Below are 19,155 nucleotides of genomic sequence, written 5' to 3' on the forward strand. Positions count from 1 at the left end.
GACGGTCTCGCAGAAGCATGGGTCAGCGCACACGCGGCACGGCATGTCCGTACCACTTGCTGTCCCGAATCCAAGAGGGAGCGCCGTGTCTCTCCCGCACCCAAGTAACCCCGCAGCAGCGCAACACTAGCGCCATCTCTCGCACTGCGCTTGTACCACTCCGACTGCGTCGGGCGCCAGGCCACGCGAGCCGTGCAGGAAAACAACATATCAGGGGATGCGTGAGAGTCGCGCATCCCCCCATCCCCCCAACCTTAAATCACTACAAATTCTGGCGAAAATGTGCCACGGTCTAACATCAACCCGTGCTTCGCGAACAAGATAGTACATGCAACAGTGGCCATGCTGAGGAAATGTCCACACGCTGTCCATAGCATGCGAGCCGACATTGTCCCCGGATGCACCGCTGACGTCCGCCGGTCACAGCAGCAGCTTTACAGACTTGATGGCACGATTCCAGGCAAGGAGTCCGGAAACGGCAACGCAGTAGTCGGCACGAGCAAGCGTCAATCGCGCCGACGCGCCCTGCTGGCGAGCTGCGCTAGCTGTCGGTGATCGCCGGCTCTTTTCTCCGCCGCTGAGGGTTGCGAGCTGGGTACAGGCGGCCGCCGAAGTCGCTGCGCCGAACTCACCACAGCATCACCATTACCCGGTGGCTCGATCGTAGTCCGGGGCAGCAGCGCAGACAATGAGCAGGTGACGGCAAGCCAGGGGGACTCCAATCATGCTGCGTACACTCAACACACTCGGCAAACACTAAAGTAGTGCAAGGGAGAGGAAGTCTGCATGCGCATCGCCCACGTGGTACGATGTTCAACTCGGCTAGCAAAAGATCGGGCAGCTACTCAGATGCTAAGTTCATGTGAACGAAGCTTGCTTCCTTGAGTCGAACGAATTATTTTAATTCGTGCGAGGTTAAATAGAATGAAGGAAGCAAATTGCAACACCTCAACGCCACGGTCCACCAGGTTGTGTCCCTCCACGTGCAACAGGCAGCTTCGTAAAGCCTTAGGCATAAAGCGTTGCTACCCTGACAACAACCAAAATCCAAAAAAGAAAACAGACAACACCCAAAATGAGCGCAAAACAGGCAGCCACGAGGAGACGTCAGCTCTGTGAGGCGGTCCTACTCTGCTCGGTGCACACAGCATCCGAGTTGGCGGCGCCCACCGTCCCGGACGGTGTCGGAACACCCAGTGCCAGGCCACAATAACAGTCAGCCCGTAGTGGCACCCATGGCCCGTGGCCACCTGGCTCCCAGAGCTGCGACTTCATCAGAGTCAAAGAGATAGAAGAAGCTATTTACATAAGAAATTCGGACCACCCACGAGGCTTCCGTACTCACTTGCTTCAGGCTTGCCAATATGCTCCGCGGGCGCTATGCCTCACTCTCCCAGGATGCAGACCACCGACGAATGTCATAAAAAAAAAACTTGCGAAAAGGCTTAGCATGTTGACAAGTTCAAACACACTACAGCTACCGTCACCTCTCTCAAGAAAGCACGCCACCAATGCTACCAATCAAAATCCGCGCTAGCCCTACGCTTCGGTTCAAACAAGGGTCACGAACGAATCAAAACTGTTAAAACTATCGTCTGATGCCCCAAGAGGCCCCATGTTGGGCGCCAGATGTGCGGTTCTCCTCCAGTACTCTTGGGACAAAGGAACGACAACACAGTAGTGCAAACAATCACAAAGGCATTTATTGCACCTTTCATAGATCAATGCCTGCTAGCCGAGTTGCTATCCACAAAACATGCTGATGGGCGCGCGACAAATCTAGAAGTCTGACTCACCGCGACCAGATAGCGAGCGAATATGTTCGCCCCATGCTGGATGCCAATGCCTGGTCGTTCGCGTGTATGGTCACGCGAAGGGTGGCGCTTTCAAAGACGGCCACGCGAGACGGTCTCGCAGAAGCATGGGTCGGCGCACGCGCGGCACGGCACATTCGTACCACTTGCTGTCCCGAATCCAAGGAGCGCCGTGTCTCTCCCGCACCCAAGTAACCCCACAGCAGCGCAACACTAGCACCATCTCTCGCACTGCGCTTGTACCACTCCCACCGCCGCGGGCACCAGGCCACGCGAGCCGTGCGGGAAAACAACATATCAGGGGAGGCGTGAGAGTCGCGCATTCTCACATAACACAGCTAATATATTCACCCACCCTTAGTGGAAACGTGCCGTATTAGGATAGTAGTGAAGACAGATGCCGCAATTTCCCATGCCGGCCATGTGTTTCTATGTCAAAGTGAAGCGAGAGCCTGGCACTGTTGAGGGTAAAGTGGGTCCCGAAGCAAGACGGCTGTAATGCGCCGTGAAAACCTGGCGACGTCGCCCCCATCCATCTATTGTGACGGCGCATTGCAAGTCAGCAAGGCAAGACCGCAGGAAGAAGTAAACCCTCGGACAATGGGGGACCAAGTAGCAACTCTCTTCGCCAGGTGTGACACCATCCCACAGGCGCCTATCATTGCCCGAAAATGACACTTGACCGGGCTCGCCGATGGGCCGAAAATGGCATCATCTGAGCAGGCTCGCCCATTGGCCGAACGTGACATGTCTTCGAGACACCGAAGGGCTTAAAAGACGCAGACCGGGAGCAGCAGAGAGCATTCCTAGAGCATTCCTTGATTCATCTCTTTCGAGCTTCTTGTCCCGGGCCGTAGCATCCGAGTGGCTGCCGGCCCGTAATGATTCTAAAACTGTTAATTGACTCTCACTGTACATAATGTAAATAAACCTCCAAGTTTTTCATTCCGACGTCCTCCTCAACTCCTACAGCCCATCTGTTTCTGTCCCCTCAAAGTGGACATGGCTACGTTATTGCTGCAAACTTCCCGATATTAACGATACTATTTGTACTGATACGGAAGAAACTGTTTCAATGCACGTAATGTCCTCACGAGAAGAAAAAAAATAATTAAGGATCGCGTTCAGCGCGTTTGGCTTGGTCTGCCGGCCGCCATTTTTGTTTTGGTGTACCGCAGCAAATGCGGGACGAAATATTTTTTTTTTCTTTTCGCGAGAAATTCAACCTGTGTAATGATAGCACCCCTGATTTTGCATCAATTTTTCTGACAAAAAAGTACAATCATTATGCGAGTAGATACGGTATACTTAAAAAATGAGTTTGTGTTGCCCTCAGAAATTTATTCATCATCATCATCATCACCATCAGCCTGGTTGCGCCCACTGCAGGGCGAAGGCCTCTCCCACGCTTCTCAACAACCCCGGTCATGTACTAATTGTGGCCATGCCGTGCCTGCAAACTTCTTAATCTCATCCGCCCACCTAACTTTCTGCCGCCCCCTGCTACGCTTCCCTTCCCCCTTGGGATCCAGTCCGTAACCCTTAATGACCATCGGTTATCTTCCCTCTTCATTCCATGTCCTGCCCATGCCCATTTCATTTTCTTGATTTCAACTAAGATGTCATTAACTCGCGTTTGTTCCCTCACCCAATCTGCTCTTTTCTTATCCCTTAACGTTACACCTATCATTCTTCTTTCCATAGCTCGTTGTGTCGTCCTCAATTTGAGTAGAACCCTTTTCGTAAGCCTCCAGGTTTCTGCCCCGTAGGTGAGTACTGGTAAGACACAGCTATTATATACTTTTCTCTTGAGGGATAATGGAAACCTGCTGTTCATGATTTGGGAATGCCTGCCAAACGCACCCCAGCCCATTCTTATTCTTCTGATTATTTCCGTCTCATGATCCGGATCCGCCATCACTACCTGCCCTAAGTAGATGTATTCCCTTACGACTTCCAGTGCCTCGCTGCCTATTGTAAATTGCTGTTCTCTCCCGAGACTGTTAAGCATTACTTTAGTTTTCTGCAGATTAATTTTTAGACCCACTCTTCTGCTTTGCCTCTCCAGGTCAGTGAGCATGCATTGCAATTGGTCCCCTGAGTTACTAAGCAAGGCAATATCATCAGCAAATCGCAAGTTACTAAGGTATTCTCCATTAACTTTTATCCCCAATTCTTCCCAATCCAGGTCTCTGAATACCTCCTGTAAACACGCTGTGAATAGCATTGGAGATATCGTATCTCCCTGCCTGACGCCTTTCTTTATTGGGATTTTGTTGCTTGCTTTATGGAGGACTACGGTGGCTGTGGAGCCGCTATAGATATCTTCCAGTATTTTTACATATGGCTCATCTACACCCTGATTCTGTAATGCCTCCATGACTGCTGAGGTTTCGACTGAATCAAACGCATTCTCGTAATCAATGAAAGCTATATATAAGGGTTGGTTATAGTCTGCACATTTCTCTATTACTTGATTGATAGTGTGAATATGGTCTATTGTTGAGTAGCCCTTACGGAATCCTGCCTGGTCCTTTGGTTGACAGAAGTCTAAGGTGTTCCTGATTCTATTTGCAATTACCTTAGTAAATACTTTGTAGGAAACGGACAGTAAGCTGATCGGTCTATAATTTTTCAAGTCTTTGGCGTCCCCTTTCATCCCGACACTTATTTATTCAGAGAAATTATTCAGGAGAAATTTATTCAGATACACAATAAAAAAAACTTCTGGAAATCTGATGAGCGGTTACACAGATATGGCTGGAACAAGCAGCATCACCAGCCAAAAAATTCATTTTGAGAAAATGAGCTTTGAAAGTTTTGAGCACATACAGTCGAACACGGATGTATCGAACTCAAAGGGGATCGTCAATTAATTCGATATATTAAAAATTCAATATCCCTGACACTTTACACAAGGTCCTGACACTTTACCTGTGGCGGACGATCACCTACCAATCGGCGCATTCAAGAATGACTATTCCGCACACAGGATGAAAAATAATGCTTTATTTGCGTGAAAAAAAAAAAAATCTCTTTTGTTGGTCTGCTTGTTCTTAGCCCTTACATCTTAGAATGTTCTTAGCCCGAACCTCTAAAAGCCACGCATAGAGAGCCTTTTCAACTTTCTCGTGGGCAGGAGTGCGCACATGACAAGCTCCTGACGTTAGTTGGTCCACTGCTTTTGATTTTATGTTCACCTTGCTTATTAGCAAGGTGCTTAGAGTGCTCCGAGGAATCCCGAAGTCGTCTGCCACCGTTGAACTTTTCTCGCCCGCCTCAACGCGCTGAATGGCTTTCAGCTTTGTCGCAACGTCCAGGTTCTTGCGCTTCTTGACGCGGCTTGCGGCCATTGCTTCCGCGTCAGCCCACCACGATCCAGTCACACGTCGTGAGACGCACGCAAAACAATAATGCCCACGAAACACAAGAACATCAACAGCCTCCACCAACAAAGCCCTCGTGATGGATACTTACCGAGGGCGACAGCAATGTACGAAAGGCGCGAGCTGTGGTTGGCTGAGCAAAACTTGCGAAAAAGCAATGACAAAAAAAAGGGGGGGTGGGCAAAAGGAGGAGGTCGCCAGCGCCTTCGTTCCTGCTACCCTTTCCGAGCCGGTCACTATGGTTACGCGGGGGAAGAATGAGAGACAGAGGGGAGGGGGGGGGGGAGAGAGAGAGAAAAGCTGTTCCGCAAGTCGGAAAACGTGCGCAGCGGGAGTACAGTCAGAGTCTCCCTCCCTCTTGCTCTCACATTTTCCGAGCCTTTCAGGTTTCGGCGGTGGCGCGAAGAGTGCCTTAGGCACTCTATTCTGTTTCCGCCTTTCCACCTTCTCTTGTGATCGCTTCTAGGCCTTTTTCAAGTGCAGAGAATCTTTCTCGGCTGCCTGTTGAATGGCCAGGTGTTAGCCCCACTGATGAGCTTTTGCGTGGCCCTGTGGCAGCCAGCATTACATCTTAAAACTGCCTCAGGCAGTGCTGTCTTCACAGCAATCAGCAACGCATGCTGCTCTTTGGGCATCAGGGCCCACGCGAGCAGTGAGCTTCATAGAACGAAGAAGCTTCCTTGCACCGAATGCGAGTAGCATCTCGAGTTTCTTTGGGCGCATCGTGGCCGACCGCACAACAATCGGCAGGCTAAACACAACAGGATCGTAAAGACGGTTGAAACTCGTCCAATACGCCTGACAGAGATGTGTACAGTAAAACCTCGTTAAACTGTACCCACTGAAACAGTACTTTCGTTTTAAAAGTAGTTAAGTCAAATCCCCGACTCAGCGGCCATTAAACAATATGTGTTTTGTATCCTCATAAACCGTACCAGCTTATTGTGTACGCATCGGTTAAAACGTAGCGTTTCCACTTTTCGTCGTGCAAACACGGTGGTGCGTCGCCTCCATCGGGCGGTCCAGCAGAACAACAAGCCTCAGAGGTCGGAACAACGGCCTCCAAGCGTCCTGTGCGTTTGCGCGCGAAGACACATCAACATCATTTCGATGCCGTGCCACAGAGCGTTGTGGCGTCGTGCAAGTGAGGACTCGCGTCGTGCCGAAGCTCGGATAAAAATGACACCGGGTGCTCAGCATAAAAGAAAAATTAGACATCGTGCGTGCTATCGAACTTCACACGAAGTCGTCGGCGCTGGCACGTGACAGGGATCTGCTGTGGGTATGTGCCACGGCCACTCAGGACAACAACAACAACGACGACTACGGTGTGTGGCATTTGGAATGCAAAGGAGTTGCTCGGCAGCGCTGCTGCGACGGTGAAGAGATGTCGGCTACGAGGTTCGACTTTTTGCCATCGTTGCCTCTGTTGTTGCCGAAGTGTCGACTAGCGACAGTGATGAGGACGACAAGGAAAGCGACAGCACGGGCGATTCAGGCCCGACTGTGGCAGAAGCTGCTCGTTACGTCATCCTCATGAAAGCAATCGTCGCGACGAGAACAGGGCGCAATAATGGAACTATTCCAAATGAAAAGTATTCCGAACTCCGGCACCCAGCAATGAAAAAGGCGCCTCGGGACTTCTGCAGCACTACTGCGCGCTTGCACGGAGAATACGCAACGCCAACGAGGAACCTGCCATGCGAGTGTTTGCCGAGAAGAGGGGGCTGGCTGAAAAGCTGGCACGCAGCTTCAGTAAGTTTGAGGCCGCTGTCTTCGTGCTAGGCGCCTCGGCATCAAACGAAAATAACACTTGTCACGCGAAGTGAATAAATACTGTATGTTTTCTTCCCCTTTCATCGCACTCTCTCAGAGTTCCGTTTTCGACAGGTAAGTGGGCGATTTCATGCTAATTCGGTTAAACAGTACGACGGTTTAGTACGTACTTTTTCCGAGCTCCGGCCAACTACGGTTTAACGAGGTTTCACTGTATTAGTATTCCTTCAAAGCTATTTTGGACAAGCCTGTGGTGATTTGAGTGCTTGAGGGCAGAAAAAGGCATGCATTCGTTTTTTCGTACGTTCTTGTGGCCCCCCACCAGGGAGTCCGAAAAATCGGACAGTGACTGTACTGCAGTGCACGTAAACTATAGACAGACTAGGAATAGCACGCAAAAAATGTGTACATACATTGGCACGGTTAATGGTAGGTGACCACCAGAGGGTGAAGCGCCGGTTGGGGATCTGGTTTAGTCCAGAACGCTGCGCATTAGTCAGCTTCTTGTACTTCATAGATTCTTCAAACCCACTGGCCTTTTCCCTGGAGGCAAGACCAAAAGTCAGTTTCATCTGAGGGGTGCAAACACAACAACTTTTTGCAAACAAATAAATTGTACTTGGAAGAACTTTCTGTGGGCCTAGTTGGTGCTTATTTGGCAAATATTTTTAAAGCGCAAACAAGAGACACGGCACAAAAGGAAGGTCATATGCACCTGTCCTGTCTATGACCTTCCTTTTATGCCATGTTTCTTGTTTGCGGCTTAAAAATATTTGTAACATAAATTGTACAGTGTGAATACAAATTTTCAAGAGTGGTCAAATGGCCAATTTGGTTGCCATTACTCAAAAGTTTAAAGAAACCACATGGGCCATGCTGCATGCATGCTCTATGCACTCATAAATACCAGACATCAAAACCATCAGTTACATTTAGGTGATGCTGATGCAGTCAGCAGGTTATCTCTTAAGGAGGGACGCAGCTTTCGCATTGCGAAGAATGGCCAAAAAGTCAATTTTTTGAAAATCACATTTTCAGTTTCTATAACTCCTTTTCTATATGATTCCGAATTATCAGCACTGTAAAACACGTAGAAGTGCCATAAAAAATTTGTTTTATCAGCCAAGGGGCGAAAAATTACGTGGAAATCAAGAAAGAACAGCATTTTTCAAGCAACAATACCGTATTTACTCGCATAATGATCGCACCCCTAAATTTTGTCGTCAAAATTCGATTTTTTTTATTCCCCGCGTAATGATCGCACCCCAAACTTGCCGCAGCGATATGTCGTGTGCTAAGTCTAGCTAATAATGATCGCGCTTACCATCTGTCGAATGCTACGCGAACGCCTCTTCAAGACAAGCCAAGCGGCCTACACGCACCAAACATTCTTAAGTAGATGCCTCATTTCATTACTTTCGTCACTTTCCGCACATCTATGACAAAATGAGGTACAACCAAACTTGCCTTTATTATGGGTTGGCTTTATAATGGTTGATCTCAACAAAAACAATAAAGGCGCATTTCGACTCTTTTCATCTGCTTTTGTACTCGTGAGCACGCAACAAATCGCGCACGGCAATGATAGTAGCCACGTTTACTCTGATACGATAAAAGTGCACCCTATTCATACGCCGACGCTTGTAACACAGCTAAGATATTCGCCCACCCTTAGCGGAAACGTGCCGTATAAGGATAGTAGTGAAGACAGATGTCGCACCCATGCATTTCTATGTCACTGGCAGCTAAGCACGCCCACCTGTTTCTGTCCCCTCAAAGTGGACATGGCTACGTTACTGCCGCAAACTTGCCGATATTAACGATATTATTCATCACTGATACGGAAGAAACTGTTTCAATACACGTAATGTACTCACGAGAAGAAAAAAAAATCGCGTTCGGCGCGCTCGGCTTGCTCCGCCGGCCGCCATTTTTGTTTTGGTGTCCCGCACCCGCAATCTCGCATCCCGCAGCAAACGCGGGGCGAAAAAAAAAAAATTTTTTCGCGGTAAATTTAACCCGCGTAATGATCGCACCCCTGAATTTGCGTCAATTTTTCTGACAAAAAAAGTGCGATCATTATGCGAGTAAATACGGTATCTCCGGAACGACGGAACTGAGTGCCGCCATCTTGGCCTTATTGGAAAGCGCATTTATCCATCTCCAAATCTGTCACTTCAGCTACCTCCTCCATACAGGAACAAGCACACAAAAAGCAAATGATTGAAGTGCCGGAGTCTGCGACTGGCCGTGCCCGCCATGTGATTCCAGCCCAGTTTGCCATTGGTCCGGTGCTAGCGTTGCTTGCTCGGCTCTTTGCACCGTGCAAGTCTGGAAGTCTCCACTTGTGGTAATCTCTAAGCGTCAAAACGGACCCTATGCGCACATTGCAGCAGCGTGGCCAATTCCTACGTTTGTGGACATCTCAGACCCGCGGCTAAGCATACCGAGCATCGGCAATGCGGACATCGCGACCAAGATTCGCAGGCAGAATCCTTGGAAGCACGGCTAAGCCTTTCAGCACTCACTGTTATGGAATTCGTGACAAAGCACATTGCACACACAATTCTCGGACCTGTGGCTAAGCATTTTACGCATAGGAGTCTCCGACTCGATGATCTAGCACATTGCGCGCTGACATCTCGAACCCTCGCTTAAGCATGTTGTGCATCGGCACCTCCGACTGCAAGATTAGGTACATAGAGCGTCGACTCCTCGAGCCCGTGTCTAGGCATTTCGCGCGTCGTCACCACGGACTGCACGACTAAGCACATCGAGTGACGACTCCTTAGGCTCGCAGCTAGTAATTTCATGCGTTGGCACCTTGGAATGCACGACGAGGCACATCAAGTGTCGACTCTTCGAGCCCGTGATTAGGCATTCCGCACATCGGCACCTCGGACTGCGCAACTAAGCACATCAAGTGTCGATTCCTCGAGCCCTCGACTAGGCATTTCATGCTTCGGCACCTCGGACTGCACAGCTAGGTACTTTGTGCGACAGCACCTCGTCAGTGGGCCAGAATACGTCTCGTGTGCACTAAATAAAAGGGCACAGACCCCAAAAACCACCTGCAAACAAAGACGGCAAAAACTACAATCCTGGTGAATTTTGAGAGATGTGAAATGCTCCAAAAACTTCGAGAGACGTTTTTTCAGACGTGTGTTTTGGACATTCTGCATTGTCTGTGGAAAGGGTAGCATGGGAATGCCTGAACCAATTTTGATCCTATTTGTTTCTATGTATTTCCTGAAGTGTACTTGAGGGTATGACGGTCTTCAATATCTTGCTAAGGGCTTAGTTTTTCTCCTGCATGCTAATTCGCGAATGATAAGTTCTGGTACAATTAGTGAAGGTGAACTTGATATCTGCAGCTGACTATTTGACACGAGAACTTCTGCTCCGCCAATGTCGCATTGCCGTCACCACCACATGCGGACGTAACATCACCGTCGGTCGTTCGCGGTGATGCTGTGACTATCACTCGTGGACGTGCCTTTATCATCGCTCGCAGTCGCGTAGGTGTTATGTGGTCACGTCGTCAGAACTGCACGTGGGCGCGCTTTCCCAGAAATCTACGTGCGCCGGTTGTGCCTCGTCAACTAGCTCGGCGGCATCCACTTCTATGAGTAGTTTTCTACCCCTTTTCCACGCCTTTCGTGGTCTTCCGTACACATGGGCTGTTCGGAACGTCGTTTCTTTGATGATCATCACAGAAAAGGTGCATAAGCTGCCACAATCGTCATGTTGATCAAACGCGCAGCTCGCTGCTGCGCAAATGCGTGCGAGAGAGGTTCGTCAGCAGTTCAAATCCACATGTCATATGTAAATGACATGCGGCGCAAAAAGGAAGAGAACGAGGTGCGCGGATCGGTGCGCACGGCACCAGCCCTTGAGGCGCGTGACCCGAGCTGTGATTGGGAGAGAAGCAGCACTGAGCTGGCATGATCGATGTGGCGCTGTGCCAAGAAGGTTGGAGCGTCAGCTTCATACTGGCGAAGGGAGCCTGGATGTTCGGTCAAGCCCGTGACGTTGGCGATCCAGGGTGTGGCCGTCGACCTCAGCGTCGTTCGAGCGAGGCTCCTTGGACCTGCTGCAGGCTTTCACGGCGGTGCCGGACACTCCAAGAAGGATCCCCCTTCAGAGGCAAACCAGCACGCACGATAGTCCTCGGGGCGTCACGTCGGCACTCGAAGTAGTGGCAGAACTTGGCGTAAGGCTTAGCCAGGGAGGCCGGAGTGCCACGTCACCGACAGAATTCAGCCCACCGATATCCGAGACGGCCGATACCAAGGCAGCAAAGCTTCCGGAGTCGGCGGGAGCACCAACTATGAGCAAGAGCTGACGCGCATCGGAGTTGGAGATATGTGCGACGACAGAACTTTGTAAGAGCATTCCTTTTTTGTTAGTGCACAGCCATAGGCTAGGGTTGCCAGACTTCAGCGTACAATGCGCTAAGGACTGACGTGGCCGGCAATAAGGCAATGTTTAGTCACTGTTAAGGTGGCTTAGGTGCTGGCATCTCTTCATGCTGTTTTAGTTACCCGAGTTCTGCTTTGAGTTTTTGAGTTTGGGTAAATTAACATCTTTATTGCTGTGCTGCCCTGCCTCTCCCGACTCCATCTCTCCCAACATCCGCGACACTACAACAGCCGATGGGAGCGCGCCCTGTGCCCCACGTGACCGTTACGCCCAATCGCAATGCCGCATTTGCCTTCATTTTGCTTGCGTTTGCTGGTTTATTTTTCAGTGGAGAAATGTGATGCTCCGGCTATCTTTAGTTCCGACTTCTCTTTATGATGATACCAAGATGGTGGCGCTGCGTCAACGGATAGCCGGGCGCGATTCGCGGTGCGATAGGGCCTTCCGAAGCCCCATTTTATCGAAATTTTTGATGCTAGCATTCTACGAAAGTGCTACTTTCTCGATTTCTACAGCGTATTTTGTTATATTTCACCACGAGGTAAATAAAGATCCGTGGATCGTGAAAAAAAATAATCAGAAAATAGAAAATTTTGACAATTTGACCACTTCAATTGCCGCGAAGTTTGATTCAGACTGTAGAAGCTGAATATTTAAAGCATTCAACCTTTTAATATGCTCACTAATGTTTTCGTCTACAGTGGTTGTGGCAAACAGTATACTGTTTTGTTTTGACTTTCATTCCAACTCTGCGTCGACCGCATACCTCCAAAAACACGAGGTCGGCGTTCATGAGCATGTCGATAGCAGCCGCAGTTCCATTCACAATGGTTGTGGCAAACAGCAGTTTTGTTTTGTCTCAGTGCCAAGCTGTTGAGGATGAAGAGCACCGGCTACATTGCAATGCATGGATTGTCTGTTGGCAACCAGCTCCTTGGCGTAAAAATAATGTGGATGCGCACGTTAGTGAAAACCATGTCTCAGATGAAGACATGCCCCGTGGCTGCACTGCTAAGAAAGTCACAAGACCTTCGTCGCTGCAAGCGCTAATCAGTCAAGAGATGATGAAAACTGTGGCTTCTGCACTGCTTTTATGCAAAATAAAACAGGATTTGCCATCCATTCAGTAAATACAGTGAAACCTCGACATCTTTCAAACGGGGTTGAACATAAATGGATATACAGTCGCCGACCGTTTATTCGGACCTCACGGGGACTGCGGAAATGTACGAATAAACAGGTGTCCGAAAAAGCAGATTAAGAAAAAAAAAATGAAATACTTTATTTCCACGCACTTATTCGGGCTCGGCAGTAGGCTTGAAGAAATCGTGAATGCGCCGTTGCACGCTGTTCCGTTAATGCGCAATCAGATAAGCCTGAATCTCGGAGAGGGTCGTACAGTCACTATAGGCGGCTGAAAGCACAGTCACTGCTTGTACACGCTCCGAATGCGACTGCAGCGTAGCACATGGTGCGTCATCTTCCGACTCAAGAGTCATCGTCCGTACAGTGCAGCAGAAACCTGACGAATGATCTCGCCGTCATCGAGTTCTGCGCACGTCAGTACAGTCAAATGAGACGGTGTCCGGAGTCGCAATGCAACCACTGCGCAGGTCTCAGCAGAATATTTTCCGCGTCAGTAGGGTGCACATCGGAAGACGACAAATCTTGGGTCTCCCGACACCCGCTTGCCTGCATTCCGCAGCGCAGTCTGCGCGCACACTGTCGGCACCATTAGAGACTTGACGCGATGTTTCCGTATGCCGCGTTGGATCACCGAAACCTCGACACAGCACACAAAGTAAACACCACCGTGCCGACACCAGTCAAACATACGAAAAAACGTGGCCTGCTCGCAGCGTCGTGTGCGAAGAAACAAATCAGCTGCTGGATTGTCTTGACATGGCTTACTAAGCTGGAACCGGAACTGCTGCAGCGCCACTCTATCGAACCAGGCAGAAACGATGATGATGAGCGGGGATTTCCAGTAGCGCCACTTCGTGGGGCAGCAAGGAAGCTCCGTTCAAAACAAAAATGGCGTTCAGCAAGTCGAACCATGCACCGGCCAGATTCGGTGCATGGTGCTCTTGACCGAGTTGGTTCAAGGAGTGTCCGAAAAATCAAACGAGAGGTTGTAAGGTGTCCGAACTTTCGGCAGTTGTTATACATTATGGTCTATGGGGAGAATGGCGGTGCCGCGAAGCTGACCGAATAATCGGGCATGTCCGAATTTTTGGAGTCCGCAAAATCGGTAGGCGACTGTATCTAATACCGCCACCCCAGACCATTTGCACTCTGTTGACAGATGGCGAGCTTTCCCGCAACACCCTCGAAGATAGCAGTGGTGCGATAGGTGTTCCCGACTGCTGCGCACTATAGCTGCATACGTTGATCGCGTGCACAGCGCCATCTGAACGTAGCGGCTTATACAAGCGGCAGCTTGGCTAGCTTGACAACGTCAACGTCCCAGTGCTCTTGTCACACTGACTCCCCCTCGGTGTCGCGCTCCGAGCCTCATGAGCAATGGCAGTTTGCACCTACAACAACGCGCGACAGGGCGCGCTCACTCACTCATAGAGGGTTTGGCAGATGCCACTTCATACTTTGTTATGAAGTAGGCTCAAAAGTATGTTATGAAGTATGTTCAAAATGCTTCGATTTACAGGACTGGAGATCGCAAACGAAGTAGCGGCCAAACGAAGACGCTGCTGAGGTTGATTCTGCATGCGTTGATAACGCCTCGCTCCCGACTTCAAGTGAGATTGTAGCTGCTTTGGCCCTTCCACCCTGCTATTGCAGTGCAATAGAAGGTACCGGCCTATTGCTTGTGGATTGTTCAGACCATGTTGAGGACGCCGTGGTGTAGCACACGGCTGGCAATAAGAAGCAGACTACACTGCCGCACTACTTTCAGCAAAAGAAATAAATACTTTGTGTGAAGCTTCAAGTGAGTATTCTACGTGCCACGATTGGTTCAGATTGATTTGTACAAATTTTTATGAGTTTTTCTTACGTGATTTTATATATCGAACTATTTCGTGCTCACCGCGCTGTTCGATATATCGAGGTTCGACATTAAAGTGCATTCACATAGCGAGCATTTGTTTATTATTTTCCTGATATCTTCGATAAGTCGGCATTCGGTTAATTCAGACATTTTTTTTGGGTGCTGTGGAATCTGAATTAACAAGGTTTCAGTGTATTAGCTGCAAGGGCAGAGTGGACACGAAAGCGTGGCTAGCTCTGTTTTGTGCTGCCAACGAACATATCGTAGACAACGCATGACTGTCTTTTGCCGCCAACTTCCACAATGAACAAAACAATTTTTTTTAGCATACACGTTTGCTTTTTGCATCTGCCTGATAATCTGGAAAATTTTGCTGGCCCCTCTTGTGTAAGAACAGTTCATTGGCAGCTATACTTATATGCATAAATGGTCACATTTAAAATAAGTAAATTTCAATATAACGGAGCAAACTGCCAATTTTACAGAACTTGGTTATGTTAAGGTTTAACTACAAATGAACTGCTTCAGCTTAATTACACACATTCCAAACAAATGTTCCACATCACATGACCAAATTCTTTATGGCAAAACCCCACTAGCTGAATCACAGCTTCCTTTTAAGAAGATGTTCAAACTGCTGCACACCCACCAGAAGAGACCTTCCCAGGTGGGGAAGTAGGTTCCCTTGAAGAGAGTGTGCTCGAGAATGCCTTCCACGCCGCCAAGGGCTTGGATCATGTCTGTTCGGTAGTTGTTCAAGTTCCACAGCTTGCCGTCATGCCTCTGGTGGGTCCACCAAAAAGGGTTTTGCTTCAGCACCTGCACAACAGTCAAAGAAACGCATACCCTAACTTCAAGCTTGTTATGTGCCTAGCCTGTGCGTCATCCTCTTATACAAACCCAACCAAGCTTTAGCTCAGGAGCTCCTGTCTTGTTTTCCTCAAAAACCACAGCACTGAATTTGACAAGGCTTGCTGCATTTAAAAGAAAGTTAAACCTGGTGACTGTTCTAACCGAAACTGCAACATCTGCAATGGTGCCTTAGAAATCGTCCGAGACGAGCGGGAATACGGACTCGCTGTGATGCTGCATTTTATGTGCGCAAACTGTGGAGAGATTACGTCGGTGTGGAGCTCACCACGTGTTCAGTGCTGAACGAATGAAACCCTTTGCTGTGAACGTTTTGGCTATGCGTGCCATGCAGGCAACGGGGAACCAACAGACCGCATTATATGACGTTTTCTCATTGATAGGCATCAGCCATCGGGTTCTTCACACGAAAAGGTGGCAGAGCTACATGAAGACAAAGTTGACGCCAGTGGCCGATCGCGTGGCGCGTAATCTGACGAGCGAGTGCATGCAGTCGTTTCGCGAACTTTACGCCAAATTGAACGTGGGTCATACCGGAAACATCGCGGAGTGGTATGACGGGTCATGACCCGTGGTCATACGCTCAATATCGGCATTGGCACCGTGATCGAGTTGTTCAGCGGACTTGTGCTCGGCTTTGTTGTATTGAGCAATTTCTGTGCTGGGTGCGAGTCGGGGCCTAAGGAAAGTGACCTTTCCTATGGAGCCTGGAAGAATGGCCACAAGTGTCGGAAGAACACTGATAAGAAAGCTGGGGAGATGGAGGTGGAAGCTGCCCTCATCCTTTTCAGGCAATCATTGGAGCGGCACAATCTGCGGTATACAACAGTGCTTTGTGACGGGGACAGCCACAGTTATCTCGCTTTACAAGATGATGAAGTGTACGGGTATGTCCCAATTAAAAAAGAGGACTGCGTGAATCACAAGCAAAAGCGCATGGGGATGGCTTTGCGCAACTTGGTGGCAAAACACAGAGGCCCTGGACATGGGAGTCTTGGTGGAAAGGGCCGCTTAACAGCAGACGATCTCCAAGTTAACCTCATACTGTGGATGGGCTCTGAAGGCCCACAAAAGAGATGTAGATGCCACTCAATATGCAGTGATGGCCACATATCATCACATTACATCAAACGATGATGTGGCTAATAGCACTCTTTGTCCATCAGGCCCAAACTCCTGGTGCAAGCAAAACGCTGCAGTGGCCAAGCGTGAGCCGGTTCCAAAACATCCTCGAAAGCTTCCTCCTCATGTGTGCAAGGCTTTACGTCCCATACTGCATATGAACGTCTTTTAGACAAGAAACTGCTGTAACATGGCCAGTGTGGTAAAATGCAAAATAACAATGAAAGCCTGCGTTCGATGATCTGGGCACTGGCGCCAAAAGACCGGCACGCTTTTTTATTCACGGTGGAGGCTGCTGTGGCAGAGGCAGTATTAAAGTTCAATGCAGGCAATGCAAGGGCCTCAAAGGACATACTGAAAGAGCTATGTCTAAATCCAAGCAAGCAAAGTCGCACCCACAAGGCCAAGAAAGATAGGCGTCGAATGGCAGCATCAGCCAAGAAGCGCAAAGCATCAGAAAATTTGCGCCAGTCCCTCAAAAAGCGGCACACAGGGGCTGGGAGTCAGCAGGACTACATGCCTGGTGCCTACGGAGCTGTTCCAGCTGTAAATTTGTAAATAAAATAGTGTTTTGCAAGTTTTCTCACATTTCTCAAAACACGTTTTTCGGTCACTTCACTAGACTGTCGTAGTGATATCTCATGATCTAAAACAGCTACAACACTAATTCTTTCTTTAGTAGAAAGCCTAATCTGCATATTACAAAGTGCTGAGAGCAGAATTTCAAATCTGTGCGCATGTGTATTTCCATTTTATTAATTTTCTTTTGGTGTGGTAGCCCTAGGTCAAGGAAGAATTTCGATCACCTGCAGAATGGCTAATTAGAATTTCATTTGAAAACATTTTGCAGCATTGCAGTTATTGCACATTATAGCATCTAGCTATGCAATAATATTCACTTTCTGCTGAGCAGTTTTTTTTTTTTTTCATTGTCTCCAGAAACAATACAGTGGCAGCACTGTCAATCTCCTGAACTAATAAACCCACAAGAAAAATTATTGCATATTTGAAATCAGCATGAGAAACTAAGTAAGCTTGTTTATTTTCATCAGATTTGGCCATAAGATGCAGTAAATAATCTCCACAACCGATGTCCCCCCTTAAGAACGGCATATTCACCATCCACAGTTGCAGCGACTTGCAACGATGGTTTCGTCTGCAGCATCTGTGCCTATCAGCAGTTCCATATTGACTGGGTGCACATTGGCTGGGTGCCTACAGAACTGCGTAGTCACCACCTACGGCCGAGTTGATAATGACCACACCACGGTTTCGTCCACAGCAGTTGTGCAAAATTGTTGTTTTGGTTTCATTTAGTGTGCCCTGGTCACAAGCCTTGAGAACTGCGCAGTTGCCTTTTGCCATTGCATTGATGGTGCCTATGGTTTCGTCCAGAGCCATTGTGGTGAGCTGTAGCTTTGGTTTGACTCAGTGCAATGCCCATGCAATATCACAAACACAGCGAAATTAGTACAGGAGCAATTCCACCACAACCCGCATGGCTTGCATCAAATCTGCCAGCTATATTGCAATGGATGCACGATTTCTTCTAGGCCAGTTTATTGCATGATAAATTCATTAGGATCTGCAAGCAGTGGTGAAAACCACTTCTAAGATGACGTTGCGATGCCCACGTCCCCCCAGTTCCGAGATGACGAGACTTGCCATTTCTACGCTGCTCTCGCGGAAAATAAAAATTTGATCTGTGGATCTATGCAGTAAATAGGAGCATGTTAATGTAGTAAGCATTCGCTTAGTGTTTTCTAGATACTCTCGATAATTTGACATTTGCTTAGTTCGAACATGTTTTTTCGAGTCCTATGAAATCTGATTTAATGAGGTTTTACCGTATTTGATGTAGTAACACGTCGGCAGATGCTGTGGCCTTCTCTTTATTGCCACAGAAAATTGTCTGTGAGGGCAGTGCCCACCTCTCCCCTCTCATCCCACATGTGCCATCCACACTGGGAAAGCCCTAGAACCATTATTGCAAGCTGAGAGCATAGGCAGAAACTACAGGCAGGCTAGGGGGCCGGCTGATCCAAGCAAAGGAAAAAGACAAAAGAAAGAAAAAAATGAAAGAAAAGAAAAAAAAAAGAAACAGCAGCGCCTTCGCAAAATATAGGATAGGGGCGAGAGCGTGCAGTGTGGAGAGAGGGGCGCATGCGTGTTAGACAAAAGGGGATAGGGAACACAGAAGGCCCATGCCCGACAGCTTTGCAAGAAGCCTACCTGGTACTGCTTGAAGTCTGTACGCACGCGCCAGCCTTTGTCATAGGCCAGCGTATGTCGGTCTTTCTGGAAGAGAGTGTTGATTCGTGGGATGCCACGATCCCAGCTGTCCTCCAGATCTTCCAATGTGAGGCGTCTGGAAAGTAATCCAGCCATTCAAACGAGTTCAGAAATATTCCATGACCAAGAACAGCAAAATGGGCAGCTGACAATGCTCATTAAACATCTGTGATGGCATGATAGAATACGCTATGAGCAAACAAGCACAAAAGAGCCAGGAGTGTTACTGTATGCCTCTTGATGCACCATAAGAGAAAGTAATGCGACGTGTGTACATTATTTGCACAGATGCTGACCATCAGTCAAACACCGTATAATGAGGAAAGGAGAAACATTGTTCAATGAATCATGAGGAAGACTAAGGAAGCAGCACTGCACTGCCAATCAGATTGGTGCAAGACATGAGCTCACATTCGTGGAGTTAGGACTGTCTTGCGTGGTCTTGTGCCACCATACTGGGTAACTT

The 19,155-nt window shown here is 48.6% G+C and overlaps 1 protein-coding gene across 1 annotated transcript in view; it reads right to left on the minus strand.

Annotated features, from left to right (window-relative positions):
- Prp8 (pre-mRNA processing factor 8) overlaps positions 1-19,155 on the minus strand; it is a 397,724-nt gene that overhangs the window by 94,923 nt on the left and 283,646 nt on the right. Inside the window, exons 23-25 of the mRNA XM_065433711.2 lie at positions 18,630-18,765; positions 15,055-15,224; positions 7,390-7,519 (exon numbers count right to left, since the gene is read on the minus strand). Coding sequence (XP_065289783.1) covers positions 7,390-7,519; positions 15,055-15,224; positions 18,630-18,765 — 436 coding nt within the window. The remainder of the gene's footprint in view (positions 1-7,389; positions 7,520-15,054; positions 15,225-18,629; positions 18,766-19,155) is intronic.

The sequence above is a fragment of the Dermacentor albipictus genome, chromosome 2, assembly GCF_038994185.2.
Source record: "Dermacentor albipictus isolate Rhodes 1998 colony chromosome 2, USDA_Dalb.pri_finalv2, whole genome shotgun sequence".
In the NCBI taxonomy this organism is placed as follows: Eukaryota; Metazoa; Arthropoda; class Arachnida; order Ixodida; family Ixodidae; genus Dermacentor; species Dermacentor albipictus.